Here is a 24,234-nt window from a genome sequence, read left to right as displayed (position 1 = left end):
GAACTATACGATAGTAAAAATGACTCATGACACACCACTCCGGCAGAAGACTAAAAGACTATTAAAAAAAAAAGAATGTGTGTGTACTTTGTACGCACGCAATAAGTTATACTTCTATTATATGATTTAAACGAAATTAATATACTTTTTATTTATATTTTATTTAAATATTAAACTAATTTATACTTACTACTTCTCAAACATTTTTATTAAAACAGTGCCAAAAATTAAAATAATAAAAGAATAAAACACACACAAACACATTAAAAATGTCACAAATGATTTCTGAACATTAATTGTCGGAAAATTTTTTAACTAAATACGTACTTTCTGAAAATAAAATGATATAATAAATATAATTACTATCATAAAATGCATAAAAAAAATAAAAAAAATAAAAGTTTCTATTGGGATTCGAACCAGCTTATCAGCGCGGTTGGTATTGGGGTTCATTCGCCTTAAACGCTTCGCCACGGAGGCAATGTGTCATTATGTGCGAAGATCGACTAACTAAACGGATTAAACTTTTGACATTTTTGAATTAAATTATTTTGATTTTGAATTGAAATGATTTAGAATTGAAAAAATACAACAAAACATAGAGTAAGAAAACAATATATTAGGTGAATATTGATAGAAATTTTGATGGTAATCAAATTATGTAAATAAAAGTATTACATACTATGTATTTTGGTAGGTTCAAATAGGTAGGTACCTATGATACATTTACAATTATTACGTACCTGTTGCTTTTAAAAACTATTTAAAAGTCACTACAATTATAAACTTTTTTGTTTCTGTCCTCACAACAATGAAACTAATATATTATACATTTGTTTACCTTCATATTGAACAATTATTTATAATTGACAGATCATTTCAACACCTAATCAGAGCCCGTATAACGACTAATACCATACTGTCGGTGTGCGCATGCGCGCAGATTAATATAAATTCACCCTCAATCTCAATCGCGCCTAAAGAAGTATAACTTCAAAAAAATCTTTTTTAAACAATGGTATTTAGTTTTCACTGTTCTTAAATAACATAACATCGTTACGATTGTGGTGACTGTATTGTGTGTAGTACAGTCTTGTATTGTTCGCTTACGTTTGTGTTTGCGTGTTTTTAGTAATTTAGATGTGTAGGTACTGTGCATATTTATATATATATTTCATGTTATTTCAATTCTAACGGAGTTTATCTGTAAGTATACCGTATTTTATTAATTTTTACCATATTCTCCGGCTAACCCGGATCGGCCGCGTTCCCGATTAATCCGAGTTATCGAGGTTCCACTGTATCTACATATTTATAATTCCAATTTCTATGGACAAATCAGGCAAATATTAAAGGCCGGCTCCCACTTATACGGAACAGCCCGCTACGGAACGGACCGCGACGATGGGCATTTTAATATTTTCGTGTATTCAAATGGCTCAGCGCCTACTTTACGGAATCGTAGCACATCGCGCTGAGCCATTTGAATACACGAAAATATTAAAATGCCCATGGTCGCGATCCGTTTCGTAGCGGGCTGTTCCGTATAAGTGGGCTCCGGCCTTAATAGTCTAAGATATGACAGCTATCATGACACTGGAAAGAAACAAAGCATGCTTCCAGAAGAAATTTAAGGGAAAAGGCGCAAAATTTCGCCTGTCAAAATTTTCAACGTGTTTTAAATGCATTCATTTTTTTAGAATCCTGAGAAAACTAATAAATATTTTTGAACAATTTTAACGCAGAATGAAAGATTACGATATTACCGAGGGCCGATAGTCCCTTAGAATAAAAATAAAGTTTCTTTAGAATGAGATATATGAAATTAAAAATCACACTAAATTTTCTCTTAGTTTTTCACCCCTGTAACTTATTAAAATAAACATTATAGAAGTTCCCAGGGACTTTCGGCCCTCGCTAATAACGTAATCTTTCATTCTGCCTTTAAATTTTTCAAAAATATTTATTAGTTTTCTCAGGATTCGAAAAAAATGAATGCATTTAAAGCACATTGAAAATTTTGACAGGCGACATTTTGCGCCTATGCTCTTAAAAATATGCTAGTTTGCTTCCCAACCATCCCACTTTTTCAATTTGTAATGTAGTTAAAAACCACTAGACAGCACCATAACATAAATTAGAGTGCTTAGTATTCGAGGTGTGCAAGTACTTGGAGTGGATACGAGAAACGATCGTGCGCGAATAGCGGAGAAATATTGCAACTTTCTTAAATAATTCATATTGTCAATTGAAATTGTCAAATTGACGTATATTTCATACCTACTGTCATTGAAGAAGAAAATTATATATTGCTCCACAACATTGATATGATATGTAATTATTATATAAAGTTAAATTTAATTAATTGTATTTTGCTTGCAGTACTGCATTTTAATAACTAATTTTATTTACTACATACAATTGTTTACGTTTTAATAATATAACCTGAAACTTATTTTTTCTTCTTATTATTTTTTTGGACTATGGCCTTGACAATTATCCAGTAACCAGGACTAATATAATTGGCCAATATAATTAAAAGTGCGAATAATGTTGCTGAGTGTAGAAACCAGGTGTCGCTTTGCCGAACTTGCACGGTCCCAATACGTATATTTTACCTTGAACCGGCATGATTTTGAGCCGACCTTTACCAAAGACAGAGAGTAAATTGTAGTGTCTGAAACAGGTCCAGTCATCCTTTTGACTCAATAAAACAGAATGTGAGTAAATTTGAACTATTTCTATGGCCCAAATAAATTATTATTGGCACGTTTTGTAGATTTATACTAATTAAATGCTACAATGATTTCCACCATAACAAAAACTTAATACATTGGATTTATAGTAATCAGATATTTGTGAAAAAAAGCATGTGATGATTGTTAACTATGGTTCATTGTTTAAATAGGAGGAGTAAACTCAAAAGATAGATTCACACCCAATATTATCACTACAAAAATAACTAAATTCATCTTCTTTTTTGGTTGATCATGTCGGCCTTCGACTGTAATCCATAAATATTACAATTTACTAATACATCACTAAAGAGTTTTAAAAACAACTGTTTTTTTTTATATAAATGCAGACTAAAAATCTAAAAATTGAATAAATATCGCAGAAAACACAAAAAATCGCCGATATAACTTATTAATCTATTAGTTGTAAATAAATAAATAAATACTTTATTTTCTTTTAGACAGACAGATTCTGTATAGAATTAGTCAAAAGTAATATATTAAGTAAAATATAACAAACAAAATAAACAATCTCACTACACAAACTAACAACGAAAATACATTTAAAATTGAAGAAATTCTTCAACTGAATAAAAAATGTGTGTCATCAGAAATTCCTTTAAATTTAGTTTGAAGCTTGTCAGGCTCTTACACAATTTTATATGCGTTGGTAGTCTATTATAGAGTCTTTGTCCCATTATACTCGGGGACCTGCAATATATATTTCCCCTACACATTGGGGCACGTAAGGTATCTTTATATCTAGTATTCATGTTATGTATTTGCCCATTGGTTTTAAAATTTTCGAGGTTATTAAATATATATATGCAATGCAAGTCTCCAGAATATAAATACAGGCCAATGGCAATATTTTGAAATTTTGAAAGTATTGCCTACAACTTGTTTTATGAGGGATACCAGCAATAGTCCGTATTATTCTTTTTTGTGCAAAAAAGACTTCATTGATATGGCAACTTGATCCCAAAAAACAAATACCGTATCGCAAACGAGATTCGGCTTGGGCACAATAAAGCATTATTAATTGTTTCTCCGTTAATACTTGTTTTAAATTTCGAAACAAAAATGTTACTGAGTTTAATTTTGCGGCCAGTGTATCACAATGTTTCCTCCAATTAAGACATTCATCTATATGAAGTCCTAAGAACTTTAATGATGAAACAAGTTCAATTATTTAATTAATTATATTTAGATATTTTTAATAATTATTATTTATATTTAAGTTATATGGGTTAATACATCGTTGCCTACTATGAAATTGCATGAAAAGAGTTTTTTGGGTCTTCAACAATAGATTATTATTACAGAACCAGTTGAAAAGATCTGACAGTAAACTGTTACATTTGGACTTCAAAGAAGTAAGTCCATTGACTATTACATTTATGTCGTCTGCAAATATCGTGAAATGTCCATCCGAGTTAACCGAGACAACATCATTTACATAAATAAGAAAGAGAACAGGTCCTAAAATTGAGCCTTGCGGACACCTATGTCAATATCAAGATATGTAGTTGGATTTATGCGACGCATTTGATAATTTGCCTTTTTCTGTTAAGCTGACGTATTGACGACGTGGAGTTAAATAGGATGTTAACCAATTTAACGCACTTCCCTGAATGCCGATAATTTATAAAATAAAATTTCGTGATTGACACAGTCGAAAGCCCTGCTAAGATCACAAAATATCCCAACAGGACTTTCTCCAGTATCTATTAAAGATGTGAGATTATCATAAAAGGAATGCATTGCTGTATGGGTAGATTTTTTGGACTGGAAACCATGTTGGTTACTAACAATCACTTTATTCGTCTGTAAAAATGAATCAAGTCTTTGTAAATAACTGTATTCAAAATTTTTAGAAAATATCGAAGAAATTGTAATTGGACGGTAGTTACTTACTTGTCTTGGGCCACCTTTTTTATGAATTGGTAACACGTTTCCAGTTTTTATACAGTCTGGAAAATCGCCATTTGAAAACGATAAATTAACTAAATATGTTAATGGCGATATTATACAAGAAACAACCTTTTTTATTAAAAGCCCAGGGATTTCATCAAAGCTCTGAGATTTTTTGTTTTTTAGTTTTTGGTTTAATAATTTGTTTAATTCTATTGTAGTGTACGGATGAAGAAGAAGGTGGTCATCCAAAACAGTGTTGTTACAAATATATGTACTATCAGTTTTGATTGGGATAGTCGCAATTGCATCCAATGGAGCATTTTTAAAAAATAGGTTAAATTTATTGGCTATTTCTAACGAATCTGTAATTAAGTTATCCCCGTTTGAAAGTACTCTTATTTTTTTTACCTTTTGAAAAATCAGATATAATTTTCCAAGCACTTTTAGAAGGATTATCTGAGGTGTTTATTATATTTTGGTAATGGCATTTTTTGGTTAAATTTAGAAGCTTTTGATGCTCTCTTTTTTATGTCTATAATAATCACGCAACTCTGGAAATGCCCTAGATAATGCATGTAAATTTTTCAATTGATAACCTGATTGTCTTATCTCATTATTAACCCATTTATTACTATTTAATTTGGACTTTTTATTTATAATAGGAAAATTTATGTTAAAATGATACATAAGAATATTAAAAAAGGTATTAAAAGCAATATTTGTATCTAGGATACCATATATTTGATTCCAGTCCTCACTTGAGGTGTGATTTATAAATTTGTTTATAGTAATGTCATTAAAATTTCTTTTTTGATAGAAAACACTCGACTCACCGGCCCCAAAATCAAACTCAATCACAAAATTGGAAAGAAATCCTTTGTAAAAGGTATAAAAAATTTTTATTAAAAATCCCTTAAAAGGGCTACATCACAACAAAACGTTTTCGATTTTTATAAAAAATCATCATCAGTGTTCGATAAACTGGATGCTAGCTGAGCCACAAAAGAAAAATATCTGGGTAAAAACCCTTTACATAAAATATAGATGCCTTAAAAGTGCATACTTCAATAAAAAGGCCTGTGATGGTCACATGGCAAACAGGATAATGCCCTAAGGTAAAGTATACAGGTTTCCCCAACACGTGGGATCCAAATTGAGTTGATCACATTTCAATGACTTAATGGCAACTCAATCAGTACAGTTCGATGGTCGGACACAGTATTGTCGTTTACACAAGTAACAGAAGAGTTTGAAAAATTAACAAAGACATTATCAATCGTCGTAATGCTGGTATCCGTGACCCTAGTGGGCCATTTTACGAGATTAAAATTTTAAATGCCATTAGTGTCAAAATTTCATAAATGTTAATAGTGTCAAAATTTCATAATTTAGTGGAGTAAACTTATCTGCAGTTGGACCAATTACAAACAAGCATTACGGCGTAGTAAATTTGAATTACTCCTCCTATTTAAAAAATGAACCATAGTTAAAAAAAGGAATTATATTAAACTGTAGTCTAATTTACACTAAATTAATAATAAAAAGAATAAACTACATTACCTTGACAACTGTTTTCGGGCGTCTCCTGTAAATTTTGGCCTCACTAATTTAATCGGGATATCATTCATGATTTCTTTGTACATTGAAAGTGAGATTTCAGGATAACAGTTACTTGGAAGAAGAGCATCGTAGCCTACAAGATATATAACAAACATTTCTACATGCATTTACATGAAAATATTAATTTTGATTTTTGATACTTATTTTGTTTCTGCAGCAGTTTGTAAGAATATATTAATAGCATTCAATGAACTTATCACTTCACGCACTTCCAAATTCTTGGAATATGGGAAGTGCTCAAGCCCATTTTAGTAATTTTGGCTAACAGCAATTTTGATAGACAAAAGTACATCTTCTGACTACCTTTAAGAATACAGTTTCTATCCGCAAAATGATGTACACCGTGTGTTGACACAGAAAAGGTATACTTATTGCTTGTTGATTTTTTGCTTAGTGGTTTCCCAAACATTCTGGAACATATTGTAAGAGTTTTAAAAAAATGTGCACAGTTTTCCTATTGTCCTAGCTGTAACCGTTTACTAGCAAATGAGTTTTTTAGTTGTCTTATAACCAGAACCGTGGGGACACGGTGAGCTCCTCCCCCACGCAAGCTAGGACCGTGCCGGTACTCTGAACTGAGTAGGGGCTCTTCAGTACTACACGGAAGATGGACTGGGAGGGGTATGTCAACCCCGACACGGCGCGTCCCAGTAGCTGATAGGGAACGTTCCTGTAGATATGCAGGTACGAATTAAGTTAAACCGAATAAGTACCCACGGATCAACTGAGGGCATGACATAGGGCAGCAGCTACGTCATTATTGCACTGGGGTTGCGTGATTCATACAGGTCTGGTGTAAAATACTCACAGGCGGCAACTACATCTTAGTTCAACCGGCGCCGTATCGATTCCGGGTCGAATGGTGAGAAATGGGCGACTGTTGGGGGGCTGCTAGAGCCAGGTAAACTGTATATATTAGAAAATGAACAGATCAAGGAGAAGATAGATATCTGCGAGATATATGACACACTGGGAAAGCCAAGGACATTGGGAAGCCACTTACTATAAAGTTTTCATGTCAGGAGCTAACAAATTAGGACAAAAAGGCGTAGCAATATTAATTTAAAAACGTTGGACAAAATATGTACATGAATACCTTCCAGTAAATGATCGTATAATAAAAATAACCCTAAACGCTAAACCAGTCAAAATGCACATTATACAGGTATATATGCCAACATCCGAAGCGACAGAAGATATAGTAGAAGAAACATACCATCTGATACACGAAATCATCTCTAATATACCTAAGAAAGAACCAATGATGATAATAGGAGATTGGAACGCAAAAATAGGAAGAACGAAAGTAGACGACCATTTGAAAGGAACGATAGGTGAGCATGGCTTAGGCGAGCGAAATGACTGGTGAACGTCTCCTTCAATTTGCCATCGATATGGATCTCAGTATGGTAAACACAATGTTTAAACATCGTCCGCGAAGATTATCAACATGGTCTTCGCCTGGAGGACGATACAAGAACCAAATAGATTATATTCTTATCACTAAACGATGGAGGAGCTCTGTAACCAATGTGAAGACAAAACCAGCTGCAGATTGTGGTTCGGACCATAAAATGCTACAAGCAGAATTTCGCATTGAGTTGCACAGTAAAACAATTGCAAACAAAAGACAAAGATTGGTTCCAAAACACCCGAAAAAGTTTAGAGAGGCACTAGCAAAAGCTGACCTACCAGTGACTACCGGAGACCCTGACAAAACGTGGGAATACACAAAGAAGTTGATCACCGAAGCCATCAACACAAACTCCAAAGAAAAAATAGATAGGAAAAAACATCGGATGACTGAAGAAACTCTTAACCTTGAAGAAGAAAGACGAAAACTTAGAAACGGCACGTCAAATTCAATACAAAAAGAAATAGAGATAAGCACCATAAATACAACCATAAAACACTTGTGCAGAAGGTACAAAAATAAATATATAAAAAGTATATGTGAACAACTAGATGAACATGCTGACCGCCAAGAATCTAGAGAACTTTTCTCAAAAGTCAAATATCTAGCAAGACAGAATTCAAACCACAGACACAGATCATCAAAGATAATAGTGGAAATACCATAACAAACCCAGACGGTATCGCAGAGGTGTGGAAACAATATTGTGAAATACTATTCTCTAACAACGACACAGACCATATTACAGAGAACAGAAGTTATGAAAAAGAACCACAAATATTGAAATCAGAAATTGAGTCGGCAATAAAAAAACTGAAATGTAGAAAAGCACAAAGAGAGGATGGAAAAACAGCTGAAATACTTAAAGAAATGGGAGAATATGGACGGAAGTAATGCTTAGAATTTTCAATGAGATCTGGAATACCGGAAAGTGGCCAAATGACTGGGGTAAAACGTTTCCCATATACAAAAAAGGTTCTCCGGCAGATTGCAATAATTACCGTTCAGTAGCGTTGATATCTCACTCGAGCAAAGTACTTCTAACAATAATCAATGAAAGATTAAAATCCATTCTCTTACCGCAAATTCCCCAAGAACAATGCGGATTCGTTCCAGGTAGGGAAATAAGAGAACACATTCTTAATATTCGTCAAGTCAAATTATCGAAAAATTTCGAGAGTTTAACATAGAAACATATTTGTGCTTTGTTGACTACTCCAAGGCCATCGATAACGTAAAATGGGATAAAATGTGGCATATACTTGGAGAAATGGGTACGCCAGAACATCTAATCTATCTATTACAAGCACTTTATGTAAATAACACCGCTAATGTAAGAGTTAATAATGTGGTTTCGAAAAACTTATATAATATCCCCCATCCTATTCAATATACATATATAGTGAACACATTATGCGTCAAGTTTTTAATGAATGGCAAGGAGGAGCAACGATAGGAGGAAGAAAAATAAAAAACCTAAGTTATGCTGGGGTCAATCCATATCAGATCACCCAGTCAGTGTTGCTCAACATTTTTAATTTTCCTGATTATCATGGATTCCCAATAGGTAGATATTCACAAAAATCCATTTGAAAAAATTTTGTAAGCCATATTTTTTATTTGGCAGCCATTTTTAAAATGACGGCTCGGCGAATTTAAGGAAAAAACGGGGTTTGCGGAAAATTTAATTGCCAAGTCATTTTTAAAGATATCAGCATAATCTAAACACCAGTGTGTTCAGCATGAAATTCCCTTCAAAAATATGTTATTTAAATTTCTCTATCATTAAAGAAAGTCAATAAAACTTCCTCCAAAACTTCGGAAAGAATTTAGCAAAATCGTTCATTTTTAAGACCATTAATTCTTAGGAAGGAGAAGTATCTCACAAATAATAATTTATTTCTGTGTTGAATACTCAAAATACCACCAGCAGCATAAGTTTTAGTCTTGAGAATCAACTCCTTTTTTCCCTACAACTTTTCAAAAATGGCCGAAAGCACGTTAATGCCAATTTTCAAAGGTCAATATCTGAAAAGGGACTGAATGAAAACAAGTGAAAATTTTATTAAATGTTTTTTATACTGATAAGAATATCTCACAAAAAAATTATGACAGACTTAACTAAGTTTTGAGTTATAGAGTTGTGAATTCCAATAAAAACGCTATTTAATACACTCGTGCAATGCTAAATTAGCAACGGTAGGCTTAAAATTATCTTAATTGACAAAGTTAAATTATGCTGAAATCACTAAGTTACCAATACACTTTTAATTACTTCTTTTTTTCAAAAAAAAATGGAACATACACTATGAGTTCCTGATGAACCCGGAAGAACACACCACTTAGGTCGTAGAGCGCAAAACATAGAGCAACCAATTTTGTGATCTGGATATTTCTGTTTATATATGCTGTAGAGTTCATTTAGTGAGAGAAGAATTAACCTTTTCTGTTTGTGCACCTTGACATTGTCAATCACAGTTGAAACATATTCCTTTTTACCAGGGCATAAGCGACTATTTTGGTCATCTTCGTAAAACTCTTTAAGACAGTTAAAAATAGCTTCACTTAGTTTGTTGACCTGTCTTTTTGAAAGATGTGGTAAGACACCTTGATCCTTTACTAGTTGCCTAGTTAACTTTACCATGTGTTCAGATGCACCAAAGTCCGCAACTATTTTTTTCTTTGACCATGAGCTTGGTAATAGACTAATTATCTTAATTTTATCATCTTTACTAGACACTTTAAATTTTTCTTTCAGTTTAGTAATGAGTATGTCATACTCACTAATTGAAGTTTCTACAGCATTTAAATTCTGAGTTTCTAAGTCATTGTAGAATGATTCTTCCAACTTTCGCTTGACCGTGCTTGTAATTTTGTCAGTTTTTCTTTGCAAAGCTGACAGTCGTTGTTCTTTGTTAAGCTTTGTTATTTTACATAAAGGAGACAATCCCGAAGTTTCATAAATGGATTCCACTTGATGCAACGGATTCTCCTGTACTAATTCAAAAGGACAAGGAAGAAATTCAGAATCATTTTCAACATTTTTTGTCTCATTTTTGGGCAATTTTTCTACAAATATATTTGTTGCACAGGTTGGACATAGAGCCTGTCCAGGAATTAGTTTAACGCCCACATTTTTACTCTTGGAAAGGTGTTCAATTAGTATTTTACGCAAACATTTTAATTGGCCTTTTATGACAACTAAATGGGTTACAACGAAAAAATGTGGTTGTATGTACTTGTCTAAATATTTATCTCTGTGGTAATGGGAGATATTGGTAATTTCATTTGAAATTCTTAATTTGAGCAAACATTGTTCTTCAGTTGGCAAGTCACTTACACTAATAAAATTTTAAGACACTTCTTTCTTGTAGTGTTGTTTATGACACTGTTCACTTATTAGTTCACCCACAAAACAACTCATACTGAATAATTAAACAATCAATTAAATAACATTACTAATATAAGTAAATTTAATTAAGCACATCAATGTAGTGAAACAATTCCAAAACTGCACTAACAGGACATGTTCACTAGTCAAATAACTATCACCAACTGAGCCTCATCAGTACCAAAGCAATGGAGATTGAGGGATGGGGGTTCATTTCTCCCCTTGCAGAGACATGTAGGTGCAGGTGTTATTTTAAAACTCTAATAATAATATATAGATTTAAGCATCATTTAATTTTGAAAATTAAGATAATTTTAGTCTTGAGTTGCTAATTTAGCATTGCATGAGTGTATTAAAAAGTTAGCGTTTTTATTGGAATTCACAACACTATAACTCAAAACTTAGTTGAGTCTCATTCATAATTTTTTTGTGAGATATTCTTATTAGTATAAAGAACATTTAATAAAAATTTCACTTGTTTTTATTCAGCCCCTTTTCAGATATTGACCTTTGAAAATTGGCATTAACGTGCTTTCGGCTGTTTTTGAAAAACTGTAGGGAAAAAAGGAGTTGATTCTCAAGACTACAACTTCTGCTGCTGGTGGTATTTTGAGTATTCAACACAGAAATAAATTATTATTTGTGAGATACTTCTCCTTCCTAAGAATTAATGGTCTTAAAAATGAACGATTTTGCTAAATTCTTTCCGAAGTTTTGGAGAAAGTTTTATTGACTTTCTTTAATGATAGAGAAATTTAAATAACATATTTTTGAAGGGAATTTCATGCTGAACACACTGGTGTTTAGATTATGCTGATATCTTTAAAAATGACTTGGCAATTAAATTTTCCGCAAACCCCGTTTTTCATTAAATTCGCCAAGCCGTCATTTTAAAAATGGCTGCCAAATAAAAAAATATGGCTTACAAAAATTTTTCAAATGGATTTTTGTGAATATCTACCTATAGGGAATCCATGATAAAAGAATCAGGAAAATTAAAAATGTTGAGCAACAAATTATATTTATATTGGGTGATTTAAAATGGATTGACCCGCTGATGACACTGTTATATTGGCGTCTTCACCAGAAGAACTGGAAGAAATTATGAATAGGCTAGGAACGGTGGGTACGGAATATGGTTTGAAAATAAATATACAGAAAACCAAAGTAATGATCATCGATAGAATCAGAAACAACCAACCTTAGATACGAGACTTGGCAGGTTACGAAGTGGTCAAACAATTTAATTACTTAGGCTCCGTTATTACTAACAGTGGAGGATGCGAATACGAGATTCGTAGGCGCATCATAATGGCCAGATCGGCAACAGCCAAACTCACAAAAATATGGAAGAATACTGACATTACAAAAAACACAAAATTGCGCCTTGTTCGAGCGTTAATATTTCCTATCGCCACCTACGCTTCAGATACTTGGACCATCAAAAAAGCAGATTCAAAACGTATAATAGCATTTGAAATGTGGGTCTACCGGAGAATGTTGCGCATACCGTGGACCGCACATCGCACAAATAATTCAATATTAGCCGAACTTAACATAAAAACTAGACTCAGCACAACTATCAACCAAAATATACTGAGATATTTTGGACATATAACTAGAAGAAGAGAAGGCATGGAACGAATGATAGTTGAAGGCAACATAGAGGGCAGAAGATCCAGAGGAAGATCTCCATTACGATGGTCGGACCAAATAAAGGACATGACTGGTTACTCATTCTCCGAAGCAAAACAACACGCACAGGAGAGAGGGAATTTGGACAGAAATAGTCAAACGACTTACATGACGCCACTACATCCTTACGAAGGAGAACAGATAGAGGAGGAGGATAACCAGAAATGAGAACGTCTGGTCTCATGACATACTAGATTAGATACCTACCACATTGCACAAAACTAAAGGATCAAATATATTTTAAATTCTTATTTGATTCAATATCATCACTTCTACCACAAGAGGAATGTTACAACAATGTAGTTTACTTAACTGTTTACAAAACAAACATAGAATTCAGAGTCATCTATAGAAACTCATAAGCCTTTGTATAAATTAAATCCCAATCTCACTGCTCAATTCACAGACAAAGACTCCATTGTGTCAAATGTTTAACTTATCAGTTTTTAAATAACTGCTGCGGAAACAACATAACTTTAGAATTGCAAAGTGTTTATCTACCAGTATCTATAACTTTTCTCTCCATCAACCATCTATTGAATGAATCCTTAGGAGCATCAATACCCTCTCTAGAATGGCACACTTCTTGGTAGCTCTGCCTCAACTTAGACAATAAACTACATCTATATGCTTCTATTTCTGGATGCGAGTGCATATAAAAACAAGGTGAGCGCTCTGCAAATGAAGAAATTATGATTTTAGTAACATACTTATGTAAGAAAATTTTCTAATACTGTACTAAATGAATCCAATATTTTCAGTGTTAATAAGTGAGCTTACCTAATATAATAACATTTGTAATAACATCTAGATCCCAGGGTCCAGCCAGAATCAGCTTCTTTGCTTGGGGTCCAATTTCTTCTGAGGCCCTCCTTTTCACTATTGGCACTGCTACAGTTGGTGCCATATGGGCTAATGGTATAGGGCCTGGGGGAGGAGGAGGTGGAGCACAAATGCCTAGAGGGTCTGTAATGGGGTCAAAGTGTGGCTTTAGTACTGGCATTTCCCATAAGCTTTCCCCTGTTAGTTTGTTCCAATAGTAAGGACGGTTTTCTCTTTTGGACCAAAATTTTTTCCAACCTAATCAAAATTTAATATATTAATTAGTACAATCTGACAAGTGAGAACTGGTGGGTGACCTTGCGCAAAAATACACAACGAGAAATACACAATACGAGAAGGTCAGCCGCTAGCTCTCACTTGTCAGATTGTAATAACTTTATATTACAATAATTACCTACTTAAAAATATGTTACACAATATTTGTTACACATGTGGTTAGGGTTTATTATAATCCAAAGTACAGGTAAAATAGTAAGTCTCATTCTAACACAACCAGAGCATCTTATGGGTTTGGCAAGGTAACCTAGTGATAGGAAGAAGTAAAAGGGCTTGTGTAGGACGCTCCACCAGGATGCAAGTTTACCTTGTGGATATCTTTTGTTCTCTACATAAGATGACAACCAAACTTCTAAGTAGTGGTTGATTATAAAAATGTGATCACTAAACCTTTGTGGAAGCAAGGTGCAATTCAGTGTTGAAATAAGTAAAAGTAGACAATATAGGGCAGTCAATGAGGGTATTTGGCTCCGAATTCCATCCTACTATATCGATTTACTTGATATTTTCACAGTACGTAGGGAATAGCTCAAGAAACAAAGTCTACCCTATGCTGATGTGCGCTTTTATCTTGGGGGTGGTTCCCACCCCTTCTCGGGGGTGAAAAATGTTATGGTTAAAATAGCCACGAAAGAGGCTAGAGAACCTAATTTTAAGCAAAAACTGTTCTATAATTATTTTTTGAAAACTCAATAAGTACTTTTTGAGTTATTCGTGGTTGAAAATTGGCCATTTTCATTGAAAAATTACACCTTTTCGGACGGATTTTTGCGAATTCCTTAAAAACTGTACATCTAACAAGAAAACTATATAAAATATTTCTGTAGGTATTAAAAAAAACAAAGAGATTCATTCCTTCATAAATCTTCTAGTTAAAATACAAAGAGGGATATGGTAGGTAAGAAGAGTTTGTTTTTTTTGCTGCATGCTCAAATCGGTTTATTCAACTTGAAATAACAGAGAAACTGTCGATTTTAAGTGTATAATGATACTAATAACTTTTGTAGGGCTTGAAAAGACCTTTAAAATGAGTAATACTAAATGTCAATAACATTCAAACTAAGCGAGATATTCTGCAAAAAAGTTGATGACTAATGTATTTTAAGAAGAAACGAGAAGTATATTTAACCCCTCATCCATCAGAACTTAAATACATCGTTGTGCTTCTACAATACTTTTTACTATAGTGTTATTTCTACGTTCAAAAAGTTGGACTGGATTAAAATAAACGGTTTTTGAAAAAATAAGATTCAATTATAGAGCGCATTTTTAAATTTTTTTAAAAATCTTCCTTTTCCTCCATGTAACTCAAAAAAGATAAGAGATACGAAAAAAAGATATTACACAAAAATGTAGAGCTTATTCAGATATAAATTTCCTTTTCATTTTTCATTACTGTATCTCTTATCATTTTCAAGTTACATGGAGAAAAAGGAAAATTTTTAAGAAAATTTTAAAATGCGCTCTATAATTTGATCTTTTTTTTCAAAAACCATTTATTTTAAACCCGTCCAACTTTTTGAACATAGAAATAACACTATAACAAAAGGTATTGTAGAAGGAAAACAATGCATTTACATTTTGGTGGATGGGGGTTAAAATTACTTCTCATTTTTTCTTAAAATACATTAGTTATCAATTTTGTTTGCAGCATATATCGCTTAGTTTTAATGTAATGGACCTCTAATATAGCTCATTTTAAAGGTATTTTCAAGCACTACAAAAGGTATTGGTAGCATTATACAACTAAAGTTGACCGTTTCTTTGTTATTTCAAGTTGAATACACCAATTTGAGAATGTACCAAAAAACAAACTATTTTCACCTACCATATCTCTTTTTGTATTATAACTAGAAGATTTATGAAGGCAAGTGTCTCTTTGTTTTTTTATTGGGACCGTGCAAGTTCGGCAAAGCGACCTCTATTTCTACGCTCTGTACTTTTATTCGCACTTTTAATTATATTGGCCAATTATATTAGTCCTGGTTGCTGGATAATTGTCAAGGCCATAGTCCAAAAAAATAATAAGAAGAAAAAATAAGATGCAGGTTATGTTATGCAAACATAAACAATTGTATGTAGTAAATAAAATTAGTTATTAAAATGCAGTACTGCAAGCAAAATACAATTAATTAAATTTACCTTTATATAATAATTGCATATCATATCAATATTGTGGAGCAGTATATAATGTTTCTGCTTCAATGACAGAAGGTATGAAATATACGTCAATTTGACAATTTCAATTGACAATATGAATTATTTAAGATAGTTGCAATATTTCTCCGCGACTCGCGCACGGTCGTTTCTCGTTTCCCTTTCCAAGTACTTGCACACCGCGAATAGCCTACAAAAATGTTTAATACAGTTTTTTTAGTTAGATGCATAGTTTTTAAGGTATTCGCAAAAACCGTTCGAAAAGGTATTTTGTTTCAATGAAAATGGCCAATTTTCAGCCACGAATATCTCAAAAAGTATTGAGTTTTCAAAAAAAAATTATAGAACAGTTTTTGCTTAGAATTAGGTTTTTAGCGAATTCCGTGGTAATTTTAACTAAAAACTTTTCAACCCCTAAGAAGGGGTTAGAACCACTCCCAAGATAAAAGCACACATCGGCATAGGGTAGACTTTGAATTAGGAGATAAGTAGAGGCTAGGCCCAAAATTTCATTAAAATCCATGCAGTAGGATAAAATTCGGAGGTAATATCCTATCCTTGCTCCCATTGACTGGAGTAATAAGTTTAAACAATTTTTTCTTCAAACGTCAAATAATGATGACATTACTTATCTAACTTGATCCTGTCAAAGTTTGATGTCTCCGCCGGCAGCAGTTTTTTTTCCCATTTCTTTACGGCAGAGGGAAAAATGTTGTCATGGCAACAATATGAAACATGTCACAAAGCAACAATACAAATGTCATTAACAACAATTAAACATCATTTTATTTATAGTAATATTAAAAGTACAATTAGTTAATGAGGATTTTCAAAATTGAAACCGTGCAAAAATGTTCCCGACTCTTGATACGCATTGGTAATTGTTGATGATACTGATGGTCGAGCACAACTTTCAGCAATCATTTCCGATGTTGGCGAATCATGACTTAATTATTTTAATTTCTAACATCTAGACGACTTTGATAGTTGTCACAGTTAATTTCGAGTAAAAATAGCGTATGAATTGTACTATTTATGGTTGAAAATTGCTACGTTTGAAGAAAAAATAGTATACTTTATTCGGCAAAGAAGCGACTTTTCTTGACTTGCCCTCTATTACGCGCCTCACTTCGTTCGGCGCGTAATATCGGGCGCGTCAAGAAAAGTCATGCTTCTCCGCCTCATAAAGTAATATACTATTATTTTACTTTGAAATACAAACACTTTTACATGGAGCCACTGGCCCCAGCTTGGTAACCGTGAGTTTATAGATGTTGAGGTATTGTTCACATCTAAGTTGGAAATAAATATGTAGGGCATCGAATTAATGTCTGGCTTTAGACTGTTCGAATATAATAATGTAGAGTGCTTGATGAGTATTGTTGTTCCAAATGAGAACTATCGAATGTCTTTATACCGGGAAAGAATCAGCAATTTATCAGTGGCGGCTTTTGGGGGTAGGCAGGATAGGCCGGGCCTACCCAATAATTTTAAGAGCTTTAAAATTGAAAAAGATATATTCAAAAATTATGTTAAAGCATGTAAATAATTTATAAATGTACTAAATCACTCAATACATCAGCGTCCGTTAAGACAACTTTGTTATTATATTATCACAGAAAGCATCGAATCGTATTCAGGCATTTTAAATATCATTAATAGGCCCGCTCGCACCAGGCCGACCTAGCTCATATAAGATCTTTGTACAAAAAGCGTTTGAAGTTAAGCAGCTTGCAGGACAATGATTTTATTTGTCGTGTTAAGGCCCATTTATACATATCAGGGCCGTGTCCGTTCCATGTTAATACAGGGCCCGGTCCAAAAAAAAACAATATGTACTCTTATGAGTATATTTATACATTGGCGTTTCCCGGACGGGGCCCGTTGGGGCCCGGTCTGAAATTAATCCCAGCCGATATTTTTGCTGTCGGCACTGGCGATGCACGAAAATGACACGGATCGCAGGGACTTGTATAAACACGATTTTATTGTTTTGTGAACGCGACTGCTGGAAAACAGACAAGCAATAGATATTGTGAGATAAGATCTTCTATCCAAGCCGAAATATTTTCAACTATCTCTTACACAGAGATATGTAATAACGTTTTCCTCTCTTATTCGGCCCGGTACGCACACTGCCACAACCCGGTTGTATGTAAATATTGCATTAAAAATACCCGGACTCGGCACTGACCCGGAACGGACACGGCCCGGGTATGTATAAATGGGCCTTTATGCTTGGTGTATAGGCCCGAATCGAACTGGCCTTCGCCCAGCCGCGTTGCCACTTTAAACATAATTATCGAATTCTAATATAAATTTTCCTTTAAATTTTGATAAAAATATATGTAACATAATCTTAATTGTAACATATTTTTAGACAAACAACACAATTGTAAACAAGTGCACGTTTGCGCAAATGAGTTCAAAAAAATTCGTAAAATTCGAAGAAAAAAATTTATTTGTTCGATTTTCACTGTTATTACTAGTGGTTTGGCCGATCTCGGTTGATTGTTTAAAATTTTTCTTGGAATAGTGCGATAGTTTTATAATTGATACATAAAAATGAGTTTTTCTGAGGCTTTACTAAATCTGTTAAAGTTACCTTCTAAGTATTTTTATATATAAAAATAAATTTATATTTGCATATTATGTATTACACATACTTATATGTAATTTGCTGGCTTGGCCTACCCAAAATTTTACCCCACCAGCCGCCACTGCAATTTATAGGAAATATTACCAAAGGGGGAAAATAACCTTGCAACACCAACTTTTTTGTTAGTAAGTAATCAAGTACAGTTACTGTCATTGAATAGTTTACAGGCTTACGTATCTAGGAGCTGATTTTTTAAATTTTTATCTCATTTAAATGCACCTTTTACGTCAAAGTGACGTTGCCATTGGTGTACCTAGCTAGAATAGGTTGATTAAAATTAAAAAATCTAAATATTTTACAAAACTTTACAAAATGGAAAGTATAGAAGTTTTTTGGATAAAATGGATTATGGTCTTAATAACGAAAATAAAGAAGTCTGGTTTTAAAATATGCATTTTATTTTAAATCTATTTTATATTAAATAATGATAAACAATGATAAATAATAAAAAAATAATGAATATTTGGTGGAAGCCCCATTCTTGCCAATACAACTTTGCAATCTTCTGTTCATAGATAGCACCAATCCCCTCATGTTATAGTTAACAAGCTCTTCCCATGCCTGCTCAATTGCTTCCCATAATTCAATTCTGTTCCGTGGTCTAAGGTTTCTTTCATTTAGTTTCTTTGTTAACTCTGCCCACACATTTTCGACGGGGTTAAAGTCTGCACTACGGGATGGCCACAGAAGAACATTAATATCAGTTTCTTCTAGCCATTCTCGAACAATTCTACTCATATGCACCGGGCAATTGTCATGTTGGAAGATGAAGTTGTTGTTGGGGAATCTCTGGATCACTGATGGCAACATTGTATGCTCAAGAATATGTTTGTAATGTAATCCTGTTAACTTCTCTTCTACATGATAACAAACGCCCGGGCCTTCAGCACTTATCCATCCCCATACATTGACCGAGAATCTCCACTATTTCTTAAATGATGCGTATATTGTTCATCATACCTTTGATTTCTCGGCCTATAAACTCTTACCCGACCATTGCTATATGACTGAAATACTTTTTCATCGGAAAATGCAACCCTAGACCAAAAATTCTCATCACGGTTTATAAATTCATTACAAAATTCAACTCATCTCCTCTTGTGATCCTCAGTCAAAAAAGGTTTCCTTGCAGCTGCACAATTTTGCAGTCTACTTGCTTTAATTCTTCTACGTGCAGTGCAAATACTGCCTGGAAACGCTGTCTCTTCTCTTGCTTTTTGAGCTGTGGCAAAAAGGAGATTCTCTCAAATAATCTACTAACATCTCATCCTGTTGATCTGTGGAGATCTTCTGCCCTCTTGAACCGCCCAACCGTGCTATAGAGTGAAAATTATCCCATCTTTGTTTGATCTTCCATATGCACATATGGCTCACATTCAAATCAGCAGCAACTTGCCTTAGTGACCAACCTTCTTCGAGTTTGGCAATTGCTCTTGCTTTTTGCGCATCATTCAAATGTATTCTAACCATTTTGGTAGGAATTTGATATACTTTTATTTTATTTTTCTTCTTCTTCTTCTTTTTTGTTTTTGGTTTCGCTGCAAGGCGATTACCAGCACGATTTATAAGCGATCTTGACGTAGTCTGGCTCTAAGCCATACCAAAATCGCTGACTATGTTCTTGTAAGGAAGCTTTTGATGAGGTGTGATGATTATAATTAAATGAGATTAATTGGGTCAGGTTCAGTATGATTAAAAATTAAAACATAAATTAAATGACAAATAGCAACATAATATAACACGGATACATATAAACAGTTGAGCCTTGCAATTTGTAAGCTTATTTTGTTAATTGCTAGAAAACGCATTGCAGTTTATAAGCTTATTTGGTTAATTGCAAGAAAACGCATAATTACATTGACTGATTCTTCCGTTAAAGAACTTAGAATATTGTATATAGAGAGCGGTGTTTTGAAGTTCATGGAAATAAATTTTGTGTATATATCAAAATTAGGAATCACATTAATCGGGCATTCAAAAAAGATGTGGTTTAGATCCTCGAGACGACCACATTCACAAAAAGGATTATCTTTTATATTCATTTTATACAGATGTTGTTTTGTTAAACAGTGGCCTGTGCGCATTCTAATGATGGTGGTAGTATGTCTTCTATTTCTATATGGAAAATTTGAATACCAAGGTTTTGTAGGAAAGAAGTCTTGAATTGTTTTGTATTGCGAAGTCTTCTTCTGGACTAAAGATTTCCATTTTTCTTGGTACTCTTTTGTAATTTTTCCTCTGATGATTGATAGGGCATCCTGGGAATTCAGTTGTACTTCCATGGGTACATTCAGGTCTCTTCCTATTTTTGCCAGTATGTCAGCCTGGGTGTTACCAAATATATTAGAGTGTCCAGGTATCCAGGAAAGGAGAATTTTGGTACCATTCTCATTGGCTGAAGATATAAGTTTCTTTGTTTTTAGGGCCCTTATATCTGCTGAAGCAGATATGTTACATGTTTTAATATTGGTTATTGCATTGAGCGAATCAGAAAATATTATAGCTTTCTTTAGATGTTTTGTAGTTGCGACTTCCACCGCTTGATGTATTGCTATACTCTCTGCTTTGCTTATGCTTAGAGCTCCAGGAAGTCTTGAGGAGAAATTATAATCAATACTCGGGATGCATATCCCAAAACCTACCCTTTCTTTGTTTTTTGAGGCATCAGTATATATAAAGGTATGGTCTTTCCCATATTGTTCAGTAGTCATAAGGAATTTTTCTTTAATCATCGGGTCATATTTTTTGATATTACAATTTAGAATTGGAAGGAATCTTGAACACTCGCGAAAGTTTTGACAATCATTGACTTTTTGAAATTTTTTGACTTTGACATTTGTCAAATCCATACGACACTGCAATTTTACAGTATTACAATATAAAAAGTAAGGTGTAAACTATTCAGTGACCGTAACTGTACCTACCTACAAAAAGCAAATAGACTAGAACAGTGGTGCTCAGATTTATACTGTGTGGGATCTACCACATAAACTGCAAGCGTCCAGCGATCGACTGCTAGTAAAAAACAACAGTTTTGAAAATAAAAAACTTTGTTGCATATTTCTATTTGATAAATAGTTGTAACTTCAGAGTTGTAATTAAAGTCATGTTTTTCATCCTAATTTTATTTGGATGTTGATGCATGGCACTGCATAATATTCACAAGATTTTCATATGATGGTACAGAATTACCGAGGGCCAGATGCAAACATGATGAGATATAAATATGTTCGTCAGTTAGCCGATTATGATACTTTGATTTCACTACCTTTATTTGGGAAAATGCAGACTCACACAAGTACGTTGATCCAAAGAATGCTATGAGCTTCAGAGCTATTTGCTTCAAAGACGGATATTTGTTATACAGTATGAAAGACCAAAATTTCTTATCAGCCACTCTGGACTTAAGGTGTAGGTATATAAGTATCCGAAATTATTTTCAGTGCCTCATTTTGGACAGAAATGATCTGCATATTGAAAGTAATTAATATTTCAGTGGCAATTTTTTCCATGTCTTCACAAGAAAATGGATTAGACATGAATCATGAATGTTACAATATCTGTCAGTTTCTTAAAATCAGCCAAGCGTCTTTCAAACTCGCCATGAACTACCTGCATCTCCGTCTCATAATAAATATAATTCAAATGGGCGGTTAACCTTTTTTTCAACGATAGACAGTTGTTTAAACCCTTTCTGTTCATTTGATTAATCAATAATAGCAATTTGTTGACAAAGGAATGTACTGCGCTCATCATATCGATAGTTGTTATTTTTACCCTGTAGTTCCAAATTAAGGAGGTTCAAATGATTTGCTAAATCTGATACGAAAGCCAGATCACTGAGCTTTTCGTTTTGAAGTAAATTTTCCCCTCGTTCTTCTAGAAAAGAAATTATTTCGGGACTAATTGTTTTAACCACCTCACAGATGTATGCAGAAGTAAATTAGTGTCCACATCTTTTTCATTTGTATTTTTTCCGTGAATCGTGATCGACTTCAAAAACTTTGGCGATCGACCGGTCGATCACGAACGACTCTTTGAGCACCGCTGGACTAGAAGGATACCTTAATAACACTATATGGCGAAACCGACATATTAACACTGAAATGAAGTCAATAATAATTTATAAAGCCGGTGTAAGACCAATAATGACATTAGCATCAGAAACAAGATTCTCTACAGGCACAACACAAATACTACTGAAAACCGCAGAGATGAGAGTACTGAGATGAATTACAGGAAATATGCTCAGAGATCGAAAGGGGAGTGAAGGTATTAGAAGACAATGTAACATACAGTTTATAAACGAATGGACACTAAATACAAAAAAAGAATGGAATAACCACATAAGCAGAATGGAGGAGATCCGTGTGGTCAAAATAGCAAGAGATAAATTACCAATCGGTAGAAGAAGTATAGGTCGATCTTGCAAAAGATGGAGTAACAACCTTCCATAGAGGTATCAACTGCAAATGAACCAGCAAAATTGCTTATAAAAAGATCTTTCAGAGATTTTTTAACTTCTAAAGTTATCTGCAACTTTTTGTACTGTAACTGTAAGTAAATATAATAGAAGAAAAATAAATATGGAGAAACTACAGCTTTAGGAGAGAAGTAACAGTATTCATTATTTTGTTAGATTATTGTATGACATATGCCTGTAGCAATACAAGAACTCCTCAAAAATTCTTATATTTACTGTATTGAGTTTATTGTAATCTATTGTAGATATAAGATATAAGACATATTTTTGAAACATATTTTTGGTTTGAAAAAATTTATTAAAATTATTGTTTTTATAATGAATATTTTACTTAATTATGTACAAGTACAAAATGTACAACCTTTGATTACAATGAAAAGCTCCCAAATTCGGTTACTTATTTGAATAAAAATTAAAAATTCATTGGTTTTACCTTGTTGTTGTAATTCAAATGGAAGTTCATATTCAAATCCTTGATTTACAGGAGCCCCCCCTTGGGGCGTAGTTGGTATAGGCATACTAACGTGTGGTTGAGGACCAGGACTCGCTCCACTGTCCATCGGGGGCCACATAGGGACGAGTTTTTCATCTTTAACTTCAGCTTCTTCGTTCATTGTTTATATTTTTATTTTGTTGTTTAATGATTTTCAGATTTAACCAGAATCACGGTTTTTGGAAACTTTGCTAAACAATTGTACACAGTAAAACATACCTTTTAAATTTTTTTCACTGAAAATTTTAATGTTTACAAGTTCACGACGAAATTCAGTCAAGGTTTGAAAAAAAACTTGTGCATCCTCACTCTACGACGCCATTTGCTGACTGAGAAAATCAAAAACGCCAAAACAATGAAAGCAACTGGCGTTGTCATCAATGAGATTAAAATCTAAACTAAAGTTGACTTTTGACATATTTCTTTTTTCTTCAACCACTAGATAGCACCACTAAATAAATACTAAATTTGTGCATTGTAATTTAAATATTTTACTGAAATTTACAAAATATTTTAGTAAATTAAAATAAGTACATTTTGTACTATCGCTT

General features: G+C 33.4%; 1 protein-coding gene across 1 annotated transcript in view; it reads right to left on the bottom strand.

Moving 5' to 3' along the window:
* The window catches only part of LOC126882405 (mRNA (2'-O-methyladenosine-N(6)-)-methyltransferase), a 77,381-nt gene extending 53,358 nt beyond the window's left edge, over window positions 1-24,023 (bottom strand). Inside the window, exons 1-4 of the mRNA XM_050647342.1 lie at window positions 23,624-24,023; window positions 13,553-13,852; window positions 13,274-13,447; window positions 6,213-6,345 (exon numbers count right to left, since the gene is read on the bottom strand). Coding sequence (XP_050503299.1) covers window positions 6,213-6,345; window positions 13,274-13,447; window positions 13,553-13,852; window positions 23,624-23,804 — 788 coding nt within the window. The 5' untranslated portion in view covers window positions 23,805-24,023. The remainder of the gene's footprint in view (window positions 1-6,212; window positions 6,346-13,273; window positions 13,448-13,552; window positions 13,853-23,623) is intronic.
* Between the last annotated feature and the right edge of the window lie 211 nt (window positions 24,024-24,234).

This window comes from Diabrotica virgifera, chromosome 3 (assembly GCF_917563875.1).
Source record: "Diabrotica virgifera virgifera chromosome 3, PGI_DIABVI_V3a".
In the NCBI taxonomy this organism is placed as follows: domain Eukaryota; kingdom Metazoa; phylum Arthropoda; class Insecta; order Coleoptera; family Chrysomelidae; genus Diabrotica; species Diabrotica virgifera.
The sequence above is the reverse complement of the archived record's forward strand: the minus strand, read 5'-3'. Positions and strand labels throughout refer to the sequence as shown.